Raw genomic sequence first — 19,529 nt, forward strand, 5'->3', positions numbered from 1 at the left:
TCATTACTGAAAACATTTATATGTTTATGACAATTATAAATTTGAGAATGATTCTCTGAAAAATAACTATTTTTACAACAAATAAATAATGATAATTATGTAAACATATTATATTCTTTAGAATCATTTAAATTATCAAATAATCATTAAATGGTAGGATTTTACACGTTTATGCATATAATGTTTAAGATATAAGTAAAATATGTTTACTATTAAAAATATTTTTGTTATCGCCATTTTTATATCAGTTGTATGGTTTATCCGTACTTGATCGGATTAAATAAATTGTTAATCTAATGCAGTGTTAAAATAATTGTGAAAAATAAATACTACCTAAAAATATAATAGGATACATAAAAAAATATATAATTAACAAAAAATACATATTGTGTTTATATTGGCTTGAAAGTGTGGATATATATTTTTTATGGGAATATCAGTGCTTGGAAGTTTTATATTTGTTTAAAAGAAAATTAACATATAATTACATTTTACGCCGAGCACATAAGATTAACCATATTATGTTTAATATGTAACCATAATATGGTTACTTGAAACAATAATATGATTACTTGAAGCCATTATATGATTTGCTTGAAACTACAATATGATGCTAAAACATCACATTATCACTATATTATGATGAAATATTCGGACTATATTTAATCATAATATGATAGGTTTTTATACCAATAATGATCATAATATGTTTTAAATTTAACCATAATATGTTGCTCTTAGAATATGGTTACCACAACTATATTTTTTCTCTGCGTGTAGACAAGAGTTTGTATTGAAAATTGAATATATTATTCTATGCCATAATCTCTGATAATTAAATTATTTTATTAGTATGTTTAAACTGTTATGGTGGATTTTATATTCATTTTATATGAGTACTAAATGAGTTTTATATTTATGAATTTCCTAAATATGTTTTAGTACTTAAAAGTTGTTTTCTTTTTCAAGTTATTAAATTTTTTTTCCATAAATTTAATTTAACCAGCTTAGGAAGTAATATTAATATAATTGTGCAATTTTATATGTTTGTTTATGAGCGGTTGTTTATAAAATGTTTTTTTATTATTACTTGAATTATGGGTGAAAATTAAATTTAAAATACTATACATGTGTTTATTATATGCAAGTTTTTATACGGAATTAAATAATACAACTACTAATAAAATATTGTTGAGGTATTTTTTTTTTTGTTCAGAACAAACAACTTTCATTTGGCTTGAAATATTTGAACATAAACAACAATAAATAAGGGAAGAAATACACGTAATTAGAGAAAAAAACTTTTGCAAACAGATGATCGACAAACAATTGTTTTGATTGTTAATTTATAGCATGTGTTTTTTTAATTTTAAAATTTTAATTAGAAATTATTTTTTTTTGTTTCTTTAATTTTTATAAAATTTTTTATCACAATTTTATATTTCATGTTTTAAAATTTTAATTAGAAATTAGTTTTTTTGTTAAATTTTTATAAAATTTTGATCACAATTCTTTTAAATTCTTTTCTTTTTAATTGTTTAAATTATTTTACATTTAAATATATTTTTTTTTTTTAATTTTTAATTTACTTCTTTAAGATTAATTAATTTTTTTTCGTTTTCGTTTTATATTTATATTTTATATTATTTCTACGGAACGTGCTTTAACACGCGCTGTCAAATGTCAACTGATCTATAATACGAGAATATCATTTAAAAATTTTTTTTTAGAACAATTGTATTTTCAAACTAAATGTGCAAGATAATTTTATAATAATGTGTAGATACTTTTATTTATTGTTATTGTAGTTGTTGTAGTTGTTGTTGCTTTATTTTAAATATTGTATATTAAATTCTATACTGTTATTTCACACCACAGTACGGAAAATGTGTTTAAAAGCGGGGGATATAACATTAAATAAGAGATTAAGAGTGGGTTTTTGAGTTGGCGATCAAATGCCAATTAATAGTTAGTTTAGTTAATCTAAAAATAAGTTGTTTCTAATATTAATCCCCTTTGATGGTTTAGAGTACAAGATAAAACTTTGAAGTGTTGCCATACAAAACAACAGGAAATATCACTGTTATCAAAAAAAAAAAAATGCATGTTTTATAAAAAAGAAGAAGACAATTGTACATGTACAATATGAAAATTAATAAAAACTTAAATTTAAAACAAAAAAATATATTGTGAAGTTGTGTTAATGTTTATTTTCATAAAAATTGTATTAATTTTTATGCATCAGCTGTTTACACTTTTGCATTTCTTGCTCAAGTTTAAACCACCTCCATTGGGCGCTTAAACTAGCAAACAAAATTAGCTGATTGAGTATTCAACTTTGGAAGATTAATTTTAATTTAATCCCTAATCCTTCACCTAAAGATTGGCCCTTATTGCTCATGTTTAAACCACCTCCATTGGGCGCTTAAACTAGCAAACAAAAATAGCTGATTGAGTATTCAAAAAAAAACTTTCGAGGAATAATTTTAATTTAATCCCTAATCTTTTACCTAAAGATTGGCCCGAAAACAATTTCAATATTTAAATTTGATTACAATTATATTCTTAGAGGCAACTTTAAGAAAGCGGCTTAATATCTCATTGTGGAACTTGGGTCCATAAATGCTCATTTGTATGTACCCAAAATGAGACGTAAAGATGTAATTGCATAACTTTGAGGTGTAACATTTACAGGCCAAGAGAGGAATGTCATAAAATTCGAATATGAAAATTCATCAGCTGTGCCATTGTTATAATTATCTCAGAGTACTTTAAGAGTTCTCTCCAACGTAGATTGAGGATGAAATGTAATAAACGATCACTATTCCGAAGTGCTTTATGTAAAAATTTGTCGTGTAGACCTTATGTAACGGTGATACTTTTTCAATCACTAAATGAGCTGATATTACAATATATACAAGTTCTCGACATATCTAATCTCTTACCATTGCTGCATCGTTGCTTAAATTTCGAGAGATCGAAAACATGACTTTCGTTTACAACCACGCAGAGTGGGCATCAGCACCTAGTGATGTATTCGGTATTATTGTATTTAATCCGAGATCTTGTTCTTACTCACAGAGAACACTCTGTAATACATATGGTATGAACAGATCATTCCCAGGCAAGGAAGGAAAATTTAGTGGTATCATACATCAGCACTTAACCACATTTAAACACAGTTATCATTCATACGACACTCTCGTAGAGAAAAAGATTCCACACACTCACTCTATGTATAAGGCTGAGTAATTCCCGTATACCCTACATACATCCCGTAACATATACCATTAGCAACAACTTATGCTTAGTCACTTTCCTGTTCTGACTTCTTCAACCACACCGAACTTATACCGAATTATAGATCTTACAGTACATCATGGTTTAAAACAACAGCCACCAAGTATACCCCGAAGTAACCTCTCCAAGTCCGAAAGTCTGCCTTGTGGGCTACCGGTTTCCGTTGTATCAGATGATGTGGTTAACTGGTTCGATCTCATGTGAAAAGATTTCATCGAAAGGCTGAGGATACACTTAATCAACTAACCAATTTATAGTCCCGCCAGACTAGAGTCAGTTTATCGCCTAATAATATTCTCTTTCGTTGTGGAAATTTTAAATCCAATATTTGGAGGTCCATAAATTTACTTAAAAACCGTCGATAGAAATTGAGCCTTTTCAAAGTTTGAGACATTTCGTCGAAAGAAGTTATCTACTGTTCAGGTTAAACAGTAGAAGGAAACGATTTAACATATTTAGCGACAGCAGTTTGTCTAACTTTGCTCTCGATATCCAATCAAAAATACGATATGGATATTACCACTTTACTTACACTTCCCCCAGGGGCATGTTTTCATGATTGTCACCTGTAGCTCTAGTCTGCCGGGACCTTGAATGTATCATATAATCTGGTACTACAGGTGGCCAGTTGCCAGCAGGACTATGTTCTAGGGAAGGATGGGCGTGTTGCAAGGTCGTCACTACTTTTACTTTGATTTATTTAGCGATTTTTCTACATGGTTGAGTGTATGGTCAACTTATCACAGTGGGTCCTTGTGATCACTGAAATAAAGTCTTGTCAATTAATATGATCCGTGTTTCGGACTACCAATTACGTCCCTCTAGGTGTTGTTGTCGAAACAGCAGAGCCATAGTAGTGTGGTTGGGCGACATTATGTCCGGGTAGATTGAGCTTGCTCATGACACCTGTCTTTTCCCATCGTGACTACTATGGCAAGAGATTATATAGCTCAAGCAAAGTGCTTGTATATGGACCGGAACATCCATGTACAAAAATTGTGTGTAAGACTTCTCAAATTATGTACGAATATACTTAGTATCAATATCAATATTTATGACAAAAAAAGTGTGGCTTTCCCGAAAAATACTAAAATTTATATACCTATGGCTTACCAAATTCTTCAGCGTTATACATAATATCCTTTGGTATATACTTTATCTTATGTACATCCATATTAGTTAAAAAATTTTGTCATTCATTTATACGAATAGTTTGCACTGTATTATTGAGATACGTATTTGTAAAAACATTTGAAAAGTGTCTGCTGCTCAATCTACTTAAGCTCAGCTTTTACTCTTTATTTTCTATTTTTTTGCAGCGGTGGGTGAAATGTAACTTGAATATAAGGCAAATAAATAACTGTTCTAATTTAAAGGTTTTCGTTCTACTAACTGAAAATAAACCTTTACCTTTCCCGTTAATATTAAATATTTTGTGCATTATTTTTCTTAAAAACTTTATCTTTCTTTTAGCATTTTACTGATAACGTTAGTTTTTTTGTTGTGTATGATTTAAATTTCATTTAATCAATCTACTTGTCAGAGCGCTTACATTACATTGTAATCTTAGTGTATTCTCTTCTCACACTTAAGATAAAATATCTACTACATACTTCATTCATTCACATCACTTTTGTTCAGCTTGTAGTTGTTGTTGTAGTTTAGGTGACGATATAATTGTCAACTTAACCATTAGTCTGTGTTTTTTTTACTCTCTATATGTGTATCTCCGGTTGCAAAAGTCTTAAGTATGTGTCAGGTATGGTAAATTATATATGATTAGAATAGTGTCTGAGCATAATTATTATTGTTCTTAGAATGATTCCAATGTGTAGATATGTTTCCTAAATCTTGCAAAATATACAAATATCCGTTTTTAATTAAATACAAATTTCTTTAAATTTATTAAAATTTTTGAATACTTATGAAAATCACCTGAAAAAAATTGATTTTGAATTGCATAACAGATATCGGTCAATATCATTTGTTAAGTTTTTTTATAATAATTTGGTATTAAATATTTTTTTTTAAATTTCATCTTTTTATTTAAACTAGCATACACAAAGGGATCTTCGCTTCCCTGATCGAAATTAAATGAATTATTCAGATTATACAAATATGTATTTAAAAACTTTAACTGTAAAATACAGAAACAAAACAGATATGTAATGCACTCTCCTCTCTTTTATCAATAAGCTCTTTTGATACAATTTTGTTTCTTGCTTTGTTTGTTTTTTAGTTCAAGCATACATACGTGTGACTTTTGTTTCTATGTATTAGTAACAACTTTAAACGCTCATAACTTCCACAATTCTTAACCGATCTTATTAATATATATTGTGCACATCTGAGAACAAAATCCTTTAAAATGATATATTATTGGCTAATATCGGATGTACGCTGTAGGAGTAAAAGGGGTCACAATAAATAGCTTGCCTATTAATTATATAGATAGATAGATAGATAGATAGATAGATAGATAGATAGATAGATAGATAGATAGATAGATAGATAGATAGATAAATAGATAGATAGATAGATAGATAGATAGATAGATAGATAGATAGATAGAAAGATAGATAGAAAGATAGATAGAAAGATAGATAGATAGATAGATAGATAGATAGATAGATAGATAGATAGATAAATAGATATATGGATAGATTAGTTTTTATAGAATCAATTATAAATATAATTATCCCATCTCTGATTGATATAAACGACTTCTCTGTTCTTTCTAATAAAAGCTTTTATTGTTACCGTTGAGGGGTTTATTGCGAAAAATTCCGTTAATTTAAATAAAGTCATGAAAAATAATGATTGTATAAAAATTAAATTGTAAACGATTAATAGTCCATTCAGACTAAACGAAATTAAGTAATTTGGGGATTTCAATCGAAATCTATTGGAAATTAAGTAAATTCTTATACATTTTGTTAATTTGAAATAGAGTAATTTTGCTTAATTTCATTGATATTAACTTGAAATTCCAATGATCCAAACTGAATGGGAACTTGAACCAGGAACACATTTCTTGAAAAAAGATCATTTTGAATTTGATCTAATATTGATCTTTTCTCTTCTAGAATTGATCTTTTTAAATATGATATCCTAGAGCAGGTATGAGTTTAAAATTTGCTTTATGTATCCCCTAGGGGACATATTACTTGATGCAAGATCCACTCTTGGTGTTATTACAATTCCGAGGAAAATATTTGCTAACAATACCTCTAATCTGCCGGGACTATAAACTGAAAATGATAAAATGTATTCTGCTTCTTTCCATGAAATAATTCGACATGTGATAGAACCAGAGAATCACGGGAGCCGTTAGTCCGCTAGGCAGAGTTTCGGACTTCGTCTTGTCCCAGTTTTTAGACAGGCCCCTTCGGGCTGCATATTTTGACTGTAGTTTAAATCCAGATTCGCGGAAAGATAATTTTAGTTAAAAGACTGATGCAGGATGAAATCTATGATTCGGGATAAGTTCGGTGCTGTTGACGAAGTAACATTGACTGTAGGACTAAATTTTGGAAATGAGTTAGTGTTAAATATGATACAGTATGAATGTAGGGGTTTACGAGTAAGTGTTTATCTAGAGTAAGTGTGTCGCATATTGTTCTCTATTGGTGCGTTAAATGAATTAAAAGTATTTTGGGTTAAATGGTGATGGATGAAATGTATGTTCAGGAAAAACTTCTTTTCAGTTCAGTTTACCAAAAACGGTTCAGATGCCGACTCAACAGAGGCCATCCCATTTGCGTGGTTATAAACGAAAGTGATGTTTTTGCATGTTAGAAGTCAAGCAAATGCTGCAGGAATGATCAACGATTATATAGTTTAAATACTTGAGCAATGTGCTTGTACATTGAGCAGCAGAACCATGTACAATAATTCCCACCAGCGTGTAAGGTACAAAAAGGTGTGAATTAAAAAACCTCGATATCTTGCACATTGCCTCCGATATATTTAAGCAATTTGATATTGAAAAACGATTGTTTTCTGAAAGAGAGGGGGTGTCTTAATGAAATAAAATATGGTGAATCGATATTTAATTAAGTGATTTCATTGGGGATAGTGTCAAATGGGGTCTGATCATTACAAAATGCATCAGGGTAATCAAGTATAGTATAAACATAACATACTTAATTACATATTAAACATAATTATGATCATAGAGATCCTATTCGGGGAGCACAGCTGAAATAATGGTTCGATGTTTTTGACTATTTTCGACTTTTTTGGCTATTTTTTTACTTTCCTCTCCACTTTTTTAAAATTTTAGACTATTTTTGACTTTTTTTCTATTATTTTCGTTTTTTTTTTTACTTTTTCGACTTTTTGACTATATTTTCTACTTTTTTCGAGTTTTTTTTCGAATATTTTAGAGTTTTTCACTTTTTTCCACGTTTTTAAAATTTCCGACTATTTTTGACTTTTTTCTACTATTTTCCGACTTTTTGACTCTTAGACTTTTTACGACTTTTTTTGACTTTTCGACTATAGTCGAGTTACTTTTTGACTATATTTTTTTTACTTTTTTCGAGGTTTTTTCGAGATTTTTTTCGAATATTTTCGAATTTTTCACTTTTTTTTATTTTTTTCAACGTTTTTAAAATTTCCGACTATTTTTGACTTTATTTCTACTATTTTCGACTTTTTACGAATTTTCGATTTTTTCAAAGACTATAGTCGAGTTATCGACTTTTTTGGAACAAAATTGTCGACTTCGACTTTTCTACTTTTTTCAATAAAAAGTCGGTTTTTCGATTATTCGAAAGTTGATTTATAGAACCCTAGCGAGAAAACAAAAAAAAGGGGTCTTCTTGGTACTTTTTCGTTCTACAAAAGTTTTTTTGAATTTTCAGTAATATGGAACCTAGAAACAGGAAATTTATAATGTAGAGCCTTGATTACGTAAGTACCTATAAAAGGGTACTTTGAAATTTATATAATATTGAACCTAGAAATATGATATTAAATATGGAATTAGGTGAGAACCGAAAAAAGGATATTTTTGGTACTTTTTCGTTTTTCAAAAAGTACCTTTTTGTCTATTATATTGAACCTAGAATTATAAAATTAAGTATGTAAAGTCTGAATTAGGTAAGAAATCATAAAAGGAAACTTTTTGGTACTTTTTCGTTTTTCAAAACTTACTTTTTGAGTTTCCTATAATAATGAAACCAGAAACATGATACGAAGTATGTAAAGCCAGGATTAGAAGAGAACACATCATAGGTGATTTTTTGGTAGGTACTTTTTCGTTCTTCAAAAGATACTTTTGAATTTTCTATAATATTGTACGTAGAAATATGAAATTAAGTATGCAGGGTATGAATTAGGTGAGAACTTAAGGAAACTTTTCGGTACCTTTTTGGGACTTTTTTCGTTATTTTTTCAAAAGACATTTTTTCTAATTTTCTATAATATTGAATCTATAAACATGAAATTAAGCATGAAGAGCCCAAAGAAAGTGATGTCAAAGATGACTTGGTTAAGGGTATATAAGATTCGGTACAACCGAATATAGATCTGTTACTGGTTTTTTAATAATAACACAATTTGTTTTTTTTATATTTTATTTTTATTTATTGTTTTTCTTTTATTTAATATTAGTTTTAATTTATTTATGCATTTATTAATATATTATTAATATAATTTCGATTTTATACATGTTTTCTTTTTTAAATTAAATTTAACTATTTAATATACAGAGTTTTTATTTTTTTGTTTGTTTTAATTTAATTTAAAAAGAAAATAATAAAATGCCAGTGCAAAAAGTATGATTATTTAATTGCATTTAAAATTAATTCATTTAAAAATTAAAAAAAGAAAAAGAAAAGTAGGTGTGTAAAAGTAGATGAAAAACTTTTTAATTAAAATTATTATGGTTTTTTAATTGTGAATTTTTTTAAGAAAATATTTTTTTTACCTATAAAAGTTTTACAAAAATTTAACAAAAGCCCTGGCAGACGAAACTATGAGGGGGGTAGAATATATTTATTAGTAAAAAAAAACTTGAATTATTAAAAACAATATAGGAATATGGTTTAATATACAAAATAAGATAGACAAAGAGATAAATAAACTTATTTATGAAATACAAAATTTGCATTTTATTTTTTTTCTAAAACGCTTTTCTAAATAAAACTAGTATTTACAACTATAGTTGAGTAAAACGAAAAAAAAAAACGAAAAATAATAAAAGATTTTTTTTTGAAATTATTTAGAAATAACGTTTTAGTCGTTCGTGGGTTCTATATTTAAATATTGTTTTTTTTTTTAATTTTTTTATGTTTTTAAAAATTATATTAGGAAATTGACTTAAAATAGTGACTATACATTGTGTGTTTTTAAGATTTTAATTTTTTTTTTTTTTTTTTTTTTTTTTTTTGGGGGGGGTGTATCAGTTTATTTCTTAAATGTTTTGAAAAAATTGCAAAAATTTTTTTGCAAATTTAAGGAAAAAAAAACTCTTTTATAAAATTCAATAATTTTATCATTTAATAAAGTTTCGCTGCTTTTAGATAAATTATTTATTTAATAAATTAGTTTTTTCCTTAAAATTTTCCAAAAAATAGTGGAAGCCAATTTTGTAGTTTTTGTTTATTTAACATTAATATGCTTTTTAAAATCACATTTTTTTAATTTAAAATATTTTGAACTGATGTTTGGAATTTCGTTTGAAGTTGAAAGTTAGGAAGACATTGGAACATTTTTCTGAACAAAATGTTAAATTATTATTTAGCAAAACAAGTTATTGATTTTATTTTCAGGGAAATCTTTAAATAAAACAACTATTTATTAAGTTAATTAAAAAAAATATTAATATAATCAAATCCTCCATTAGTCATTTATAAAAAAAAAATAATTTACATAACCTTAAAAATTATTATAAATAAATTGTAAATAAAAGTAAATTTGCAGTTTTTTCTTAACCAGTTCCTTTAGAGTGCCAAGATTTTGTTTAAGGATTTTCTTTGAAATCAGTATGGTGTGTGTGTGTGTGTGTTTTGGTGTTTTAAAAGTGTGAAGTACATTTTTGTTTTTGAAAAATTTCGTTTGGAAGATGGCTGATTCTTAATAAAATTCAACAAATTTTTAGTTTTTTAAAAAATTCTCTTAAAAAAGAATTTAGAAAAACATAACAAGAAAATCTTTTTTTTTTTTTAATCTCTTATATTCTGGTTGTTAAAAAAGGGACTGCAAAAAGGGGGAAAAGAAGGAATCAGAAGGAGTATTTTCCAAATATACATATGCATTGTTTAATTGGCAGTTTAAAAGTGTTTGTTTTTAGCATAATGCTACAACTGTAAAAGTATGTGTTTAAGTGTGTTTTTTATAGGTATGTATGTGTGCTTGTCTAAATCCTGTGCTATATACAAAAGTAAACTGTAAAACCCCAAGGGGCAATTCTAGTTCTAAATATTTAATAATGCAAAAATAGAAACAAAAGAAAAAAATATAAAGCAAAACTAAAGAAATTGTGACTAATGAAGAAGTTGTCGTTAGTACGAGAATTTCAGAATAGTTTTTTGTAAACGTATGTGTGAAAAATTATTAAAGTAATCAGCGTTTCTTAAACTTTGTGCCCTTTTTCATTCTTTTTTTTATATATTTGTAACTTATAAGCAGTGTTGGTTATTTAACTTTGGCAGTTTTGTTTTTTAAATTAGTTTCATTTTTTCACTTGAAAATTAAACTACTTTTATTATAATTAAAAATTTATTTTGTTTTTAAAAATACTATACAATTAAAAAAACGCCATTACTTTTACGTTTTTGTGCAAAAACTATTTGAAATTCTCATGTTAGTTTTTTTTTAAGGATTCTATATTTATATACTAAAAATATTTTCTTAGATTATTAAATAAAAATGTTTAAATTTCCCAAAAATTTTATACAAAAATTATTTTAGTTTCATTTACTTTTTTGATTTTTAAAATACTTTTGTTTTTCTTTATCCGTGTTTTTAAACCTTAAAGGTTTTTCGTTTAAGTCATTGGGTTTAAAATTTGTTTGAAACCTTTTTGCACTTGGTATTTTTTACAAATCTTAATTTTTTTCTTTAATATTCTTAAATTTCTAGTTTTTTTTTGTCTTTAAATTTGTTTTAAATATAATTTTAAAATTTTCACATTAAGGTTTTATATCTTACGATAAGTAGTCTGGTGTGGGTTCTGGCACTGCTTCGGGGTTGGTAAACAAGGGATTTGGGAACTCTGGTGGATGGGGCAAAGGTGCTAAGGTCTTGGGTCTTCTGCGATAGGCCATTAGCCAGCAGGATACAGCCACGGCCACAGCAACCAATGCCAGTAGGGCAGTTATAACCAAAGCTATGATAAGACCCACCATAGATACGCAAATATCTTCCACTCTTTGAGCGGCCGGTTTAACTAAAAATGAAAATTTTACACATTACTTAAATGTCTCCTATTCACCTAAAATATCTCTACTTACTATTGGCATCATTAGCTCCCGTTGTTGTTCTCTTTTCAAATGTCAATATAGCATTGGACGATATGGTTATTTCTTCTCTTAACTGTCCTTCCATACCCGTATTGGTAGCAATAGCGGTGGCATCATCGGTAGAATTGTCAGCAATGGCACGACGTCTTCGACGACCGAAAGCATTGTAGCCACGGCAATTGACGGGTTGACATTTGCCAAAGCAAACTCTTATATTACATTGGAAACGTATATTGTCGGATGAGGGGAATTTGAAGGCATTGAAATTGGCCAACAAGCTGTTGGTATCTGGATTATATTCCCATTCACCGAAAATGGAAGGATCAGTAGCACAACCGTTTTCATCTGTGACTATATACTCGTTTTCAATATTATCCTCCATTGTCTTTGCAATACATGAACGTGCAAAGCCTCCATAAATAGCTAAAAAAGTTAAAAAAAATAATAATAATAAATTTCAATTTCAATAAAATATAATAAGAAATCACAGTTTTCAATATAAACCAATACTTACTGGCTGGTTCAACATCAACTTGTAATTTAAGATTGTCACCGATTTCGGCGGAATTAATTTCTTCGCCCTCGTGAGTTATGATTCTCATCTGACAAATAGGTGGTGGACCGGTATTAGCAATAGTGCCGGCTGTTGTCAACATAGATACATTAAATCCTAAGGTCACATTCTTTTCGCCTGTTTGATAGACACACTTGATGTTATAAGCTTGAGCCTTGTAAGTCACAAGTTTAGGATGTTTCTGTATGACCAAAACGAAGCTGGCAATATCCTTAACGGCTTGCATGCCACAGCTGCCAAAGTGTACGCGGAATATTTCGGTGCGTGGCACAGTCTCACCAGCCAAGTTGACAACACGACGACATTCTTCATCCTTGCTATGACCCTTAACGTAAAGTACGCCATTGAAGCCAGGTTCGGTAATGTGTATTTCCACCTGAACGCCATCAGCTAAACAGCTGACTACCATATCTGGTCTTGGGAAGTCTGTGCGGAAGTTGGTGTGATTACATATTGTGTCTGGATTGCCAGTATAGCCGGTAATGCATTGACATTGGGCACGATGGTTTATGGTGTTACAGAAAGCATTAATGCCACAAGTCTTAAGCAAGCAAGGGTCTTCACATGTTTTGGTTTCCGTGTTACAATAACGGTTGTCGGCACAGTCTTCATTGGTGTTACATTCGGGATTATCTTCAGGTATACATTCGCCGCTATTTGTTAGGCGATAACCATGATCGGTAGGGCAAATACAGCGTCCTCTCTCGTCTATAACAAAACCTCTCTCCAAAGCACAAATACAATGGCCGGTCTCGTCGATCTTAAAGCCTTGTTGCGGTGAGCAGGGAGTACAGTATTCATAGACATCTAGAGCAGTGCCTGGAGGGCAAACACATTGGCCGTCGATGTCACGTACAAAGCCCTTTTCAATAACACACAATGAACGTTTATCACACTGGACAGCTGCGTTTCCGGTATAACCTTCTAAGCATTCACAGATCATGGTTCTGACGGGAACTGTATCTAAAACACGACATTCAGCATTGACTCCGCAAGGCTGAGTGGCATTACAAGGATTGATACATTCTCCGCGAATACAAGCTGTTTGACTTGGACAATCGCCATCATATTGGCAAATGGGTATATCGCGTACAGGTTCGCAACCGTTGCGTCGGGCTATTGTGTTAGGTGGACAAGCGCATTGGGGTTTATGTTGGTATACTTTGCAAACTTCGTCAATAGCACAGGCTGCTGTAGTATCGCAGGGATTTTCACATTTACCATTGACACAAGCCTTGCTGGTGGGACATTCATCATCGACTCGACAACCTAAAGTTTTACAGGATACACGAGCGTTTCCTCTAAAGCCAGGTATACATTCACATACGGCGCGATGATCGACGGCCAAGCACTGAGCGTTAAGACCACACTGTTCACCTTGACAGGCTGGTATACATAATTGATTGCGGCAAGTATGTGTGGAAGGACAATCTGAGTTGATGGAACATTCCACTTTAGAGCATTCAAATTCTGGATTGCCTTCGTAGCCTTGACGACATGTGCAAACTGGTTTGTGGTCTTTAATGCGACACTCGGCGTTGATACCACAGTTGCAAGGATCGCGACATACGCCATTTAGACAAGATTTGTCTGCTGGACAATCTGAGTCAGCAACGCAACCGCCTACTTCAATGACCGTTTTTGTAGGTTTGCAAGTGCCACTGCCACTACTTATGTAGCCATCGGGACACACACAAATCATTGTTCTGACTGGTGATGTTGGTGTTACCACGCATTGAGATGGTCTGTTGCATGGTTCCAAAACTAAGCAAGGATCAACACATTCGTCATTAATACAAGCCAAGCGTGAAGGACAATCCGTATCTAGACGACATGTGGGTTGTGGTTCCGGTCTACAGTCTACATAAGGATTACCCAAGAATCCTGCAGGACAGCGGCACACAGCTAAATGATTTTGAGGTCTACATTCAGCTCTGGAAGAGCATGTATTTTGATAGACACAAGGATTAACACATTGTTCGTTCATACAGAATTTGTCAGAAGGACAATCGTTATTCGATTGACAACCAATAACGCGACATCTTTCATAAGCATTGCCTCTATAACCACTCTTACATCTGCATTGAGCTCTATTGGATTGTACATAACACTCAGCATTAATACCGCAATGATCATTTACCAAACAAGGATTAATACAATTGTTGTTAACACAAGCCTTGCCGGAGTCGCATTCACTGTCCACACGACAGCCAATAGACCTACAGGAAGTGTATGGATTGCCTTCGAAGCCATCTTGGCAAGAGCAAATGGCACGATGATTGGATATTTGGCACACTGCATTCGTTCCGCAGTTACAAGGATTGCGACATTGTCTGTTGATGCAGGCTTCTTGGTCTGAGCAATCGGAATCTGCTACACAGCCAGGACTTTGTAATACTAATTGTTTGCATTCTCCTCTGGCATCTGGAACATATGATGATGGACATTCACATACCATGGTGCGCACAGGAACGCTATCCAAGACGCTACATTTAGCAGAGGGAGCGCATGGTGATAATTCCTTACAAGGATTCTGGCATTTGACATCAATACAGGCCAGGCCACTGGGACAATCGCCATCATCTCGGCAAACAGGTTCCTCTTGTCGGTGCTCACAATAAGCATAAGGATTACCTAAAGGTAAGTGATCGGGACATCTGCAAACGGCACGATGTTGTAAAGCTTGGCACAAAGCATTTTGAGCACAAGGGTTATCCTGGTCGCGACACGGATTAATACACAAGTTGTTAACACAGGCTTGATTGGAGGCACAATCGTAATCTGAATTACATTCCACGCGTACACAACGGACGAATGGATCGCCTTGCATACCAACAGGGCAACGGCAGGTTGCTCTGTGGTTGCGACCATAACATTCAGCATTCAAAGCACAAGGATCGCTAATCAAACAAGGATTCACACATTCTCGGTTAACACATTGTTGATCAGTAGAACATTCATCATCCGATTGACATCCGATTTGAATGCAGCCATACTGAGCATTACCAGAGAAGCCAGGTTTACAGTAGCAAATAGGATGATGGTTGCGTACTTGACATTCGGCATTGGGACCACAATTACAAGGATTTACACATTGGTCATTTACACAAGACTCCGTTAGTTGACAATCTGAATTGGATTTGCAGCCAACAGTAATGACGTCACGAGCTATGAAGTAAATCAGAAAGGTTAAACTATTTATCGCAAAAAGATTTGATTGGTATACTTACGTGGTATGCAGACTTGTCTGGCGTCACCGGAATATCCAGGTGGACAGCGACAAACTGCTTCTCTATGTTGGACATGACAATAAGCTCCACGTCCGCAGGGTTCTTCAGCACAAGGATTAACGCAACGTTCATTGCGACATGTCTTGTCATTGGGACAATCATCGTTATTGATACATTCAATAAAAGGTTTCTTAGGTTGTTCGATGGCCACATATCTACACTCGACTCGAGGATTACCGGTATAACCCTTTGGACAAGTACACTGAGCATAGTGATCTCTAGATAAACATTGAGCATTTACGCCACATCTATCCAAGCGGCAGGCATCAATGCATGAACCTCTCTGACATACTTCAGTGTTGGCACATTCTTGATTATTTTGGCAACCAGCAACAATGTCATGTCTTATAGCTACGCAATTGCCTGAAGTATCTGTTATGGTATCACTAGGACATTTACAAATCATGGTACGCAATGGTAAAGTATCTAACACAGTGCAGGTTTGTTGTGGTGTACAGACATGTGGTGTTGCACATGGATTTGAACATCTCTGGTTGATGCAAGCCAATTGTGTTGGACAATCAGCATCTTGCATGCATTCAGGTTTAGGTTTCACAGCTGGTGGTTGTTTTGGTAATACACAGTCTTGGTAAGGATTTCCAGTGTATCCAGAGCGACATTGACACTGAGGTTGATGATGTCTAGCTAAGCAAATGGCGTTAACGGCACATGTGTCTTCATCGCATACAGGACGGCAAACGCGATTTAATCTATCGCAGGCCTCATGATCAGCACAATCTTCATTGTATTGGCAGTGTCCGGTTATGCAGGATACGAAAGGATTGCCTTGAGTGCCAGCTGGACATACACATACTGCTTGATGATTTTGTGGGTCACACATAGCATTTATGCCACAGCGAACATTGCCGTATGTACAAGGGTTGACACAGTTTTCATTGATACAAGCCTTGTCATAAGGACAATCAGCATTAATCTTACATTCGGCTGTAAATATTATATAAATTAAACAATATTGTAATAAACGCAATTATGGTAATGTAAATTATTCTTACGTTTGAAGCATTGAACTTGTGGATCACCACCCCAGCCAGATGGACATGAACAAATGGGACGGTTATTTGAAACTCTACATTCAGCGTTTCCAGCACATGGATTTCCTTCGGCACATGGATCCTGGCAACGTTTGTTAATACATGCTGTATTTGGAGAACATTCCGAGTCATGTGTACAACCAGCCAATACGTTTGCTAATAAAAGGAAATAAATATAATGAAGAATTAGTTAAATATCACAATTCATTGTTTGTTTTTCTCTTACTAGGTTGATAACAGTTAGTGAATGGATCTCCTTGAGTACCCTGAGGACATGTGCAGACAGCTCGGTGCTGTTGAGCCAAACATTCGGCAGTACGAGCGCAAGGTGAAGCATCAATACAAGGATTGACACAGTTACCATTTCGGCAAGCCTCTGTAGATGGACATTCTTCATTGGATTGGCAACCTTGATCACGAACAGGTTCTAAAGATAAAAACGATAAAATTAGCATTTAGTGGTTGAATTTGCGGTGCTATGGTGCAAGTGCTCTTTTAAAGTTAGAAACTAAATACTAAAGTGCTTAAGTTCTAAGGAAGTTAGATATTGCAAAAGTATTATATCTGCTGAAAAAATAATGCTTATAAATTTCTTTGTACAAAAACAGGCTGTAAAAGACAAAAAATCTTTGAGTTTATTAAACTCCTTTCGAATAATGTAAAATATTTTATTAGCTATGCGATATTTACCTTTGCGACAGCCAACATCAGCGTCACCCACAAAACCGGGTTCACATTCACAAATCATTGTTCGTAGAGGTAAGGTGTCGACTACAGAACATATAGCGTTCGATCCACAAGGCTTAGTTACAATACAGGGGTTTTTGCATTCACCACTAAAACATGCCAGTTTACTGCTACAATCTGAATCCATAGTACATTGAGGAGCAACCTTGGTTTCTTCGATTTCACAGCGCACTGCTGGATTACCTACATAGCCGGGTGGACATCTGCACTGAGCTTGATGGTTATTGACGCGACATTGGGCTCCTATTCCACAATTGCAAGGATCTTCACAGCGTTCATTGCGACAGGCCAAGTTGAAGGCACAGTCATCATCTCGAGTACATTCTGAACGCTCGCAGCGCACAAGAGGGTTTCCACGATAACCATCGGGGCAGTGACATCTGGCTTTATGATTGTAATCTGAACGGCAGACAGCTTGAGAGCCACACTGAGTGTATAGGCAAGGATCTGTGCATTGTTTGTTGATACAAGCCTCAGTTGCAGGACATTCATCATCAGAGCGACAACCAATCAAGTAACAGTTGTTTAGTGCATTTCCAGTGAATCCTTCATTGCATACACATAATGGTCTGTGAAGTTGAACATGGCAGCGTGCATTTTGACCGCAGATGTTACCCAGTTCACAAGGGTTCTTACATTGTTGATTAACACAAGCCTTATCGTTGCTACAATCGCTGTCAGATGTACATTCTGGTCTTGGTACTGGTACCACATCCATTTGCTGCAAGCATTGACTGTAGGCGGAGCCATAGTAACCAGGTGGACAGGTACATATAGCTTTATGGTTAATTGCATTGCAAATGGCATTAAGACCACAAGCATTAATGCAAGGATCGCGGCATTTTTGGTTAACACAAGATCTATCTCTTGAGCAGTCTTCATTAACGACACATTCTGGATACGAACATGATGCAACACCATTAACGACGCGACAAATACCATTCGACCGACAAGGTGAAGGGTTGCATGGATCGACAGGTTCCAATTGCTTGGGTGCTTCGTGGCATTCGACAAATGGATTACCCACCATTGTTGAGGGACAGCTACAAATTGGATTGTGATTTACAGTTTGGCATACAGCTCCATAGCCGCAGACTCCTGGACAAGGATCTATACATTTATTATTGACGCAAGCCTTATTCTTGGCACAATCCGAGCTAAGCGTACATTCAGGCCTGCATTCTTGTCCATACGGGTTACCGAAGAAACCAGGAAGGCATTCGCATACAGCTTGGCCACGTTGCACCTTGCAAATGGTGTTTTGGCCACATGGTGTTGGATAACAAGGATCTGTTTTTTCCACCGGTATGTTCTCGACCTTTATAGGTGAGCATTGTATAAAGGCATTGCCAGTGTAGCCAGCAGGGCATGAGCATATCGGTATATGGTTGTTGATCGAACAGACAGCTTCTGTTCCACAAGTGCCCGGACATGGATCGGCACACTTCTGACGTATACAAGCACGATTGGCAGGACATTCAGAGTTGCCCACACATTCGGGACGACATCCTTCGTAAGGGTTTCCAATATAGTCATTGACACATTCACATGTAAAGCCGGAACCGCGAATGCGGCATTCTGCATTGCTACCACATGGTGAAGGGCGGCAAGGATTCTTAGGTTCCTCATGTTTAGGAGGTAAAACTGAAATTAAAATATAAAATCATATAATTTTACTGGCAATTCAACAAAGCCTTTATAGTCTCAAAATATAACGCAAAAATTCGAAGATGCCTTACTTTCTTTACGTTCGTAGCACATACGGAATGGATCGCCAGTCATGCCATTAGGGCAATGACAGTTAGGTATGTGCAGTGTTACAACACAATTGGCATTAAAGCCGCAAGAACCGGGGCAAGGATCACGACATTTCTGATTTATGCATGCCAAAGTATTGCTACAGTCATCATTACTGGTGCACTCGGGTCGACAGTTTGGTGGGGAACCTACAAAGTCCGCTAAGCAAATACACCTGGCTTGATCGTTTACATTAGAACACTGAGAATTCGGGCCGCACGGTGAAGGATAACAAGGATCCTTTGGTTTGGCGGGAGGTTCATGACGTATTTCTAAGGGTTTGCAAAAAAATTAAAGT

At 33.4% G+C, this 19,529-nt stretch overlaps 1 protein-coding gene across 20 annotated transcripts in view; it reads right to left on the reverse strand.

Annotated features, from left to right (window-relative positions):
• Positions 1-9,989: 9,989 nt before the first annotated feature.
• LOC111683929 overlaps positions 9,990-19,529 on the reverse strand; it is a 231,783-nt gene continuing 222,243 nt past the window's right edge. For all 20 annotated transcript variants that reach the window (XM_046950590.1, XM_046950586.1, XM_046950573.1 and 17 more), the window contains 8 exons: positions 19,174-19,503; positions 17,378-19,078; positions 16,914-17,114; positions 16,649-16,843; positions 15,576-16,580; positions 12,286-15,513; positions 11,763-12,194; positions 9,990-11,698 (listed from right to left, as the gene is read on the reverse strand). In XM_046950590.1, the coding sequence (XP_046806546.1) occupies positions 11,457-11,698; positions 11,763-12,194; positions 12,286-15,513; positions 15,576-16,580; positions 16,649-16,843; positions 16,914-17,114; positions 17,378-19,078; positions 19,174-19,503 (7,334 nt within the window). In that variant the 3' untranslated portion in view covers positions 9,990-11,456. The remainder of the gene's footprint in view (positions 11,699-11,762; positions 12,195-12,285; positions 15,514-15,575; positions 16,581-16,648; positions 16,844-16,913; positions 17,115-17,377; positions 19,079-19,173; positions 19,504-19,529) is intronic.

The sequence above is a fragment of the Lucilia cuprina genome, chromosome 2, assembly GCF_022045245.1.
Source record: "Lucilia cuprina isolate Lc7/37 chromosome 2, ASM2204524v1, whole genome shotgun sequence".
Lineage (NCBI taxonomy): Eukaryota > Metazoa > Arthropoda > Insecta > Diptera > Calliphoridae > Lucilia > Lucilia cuprina.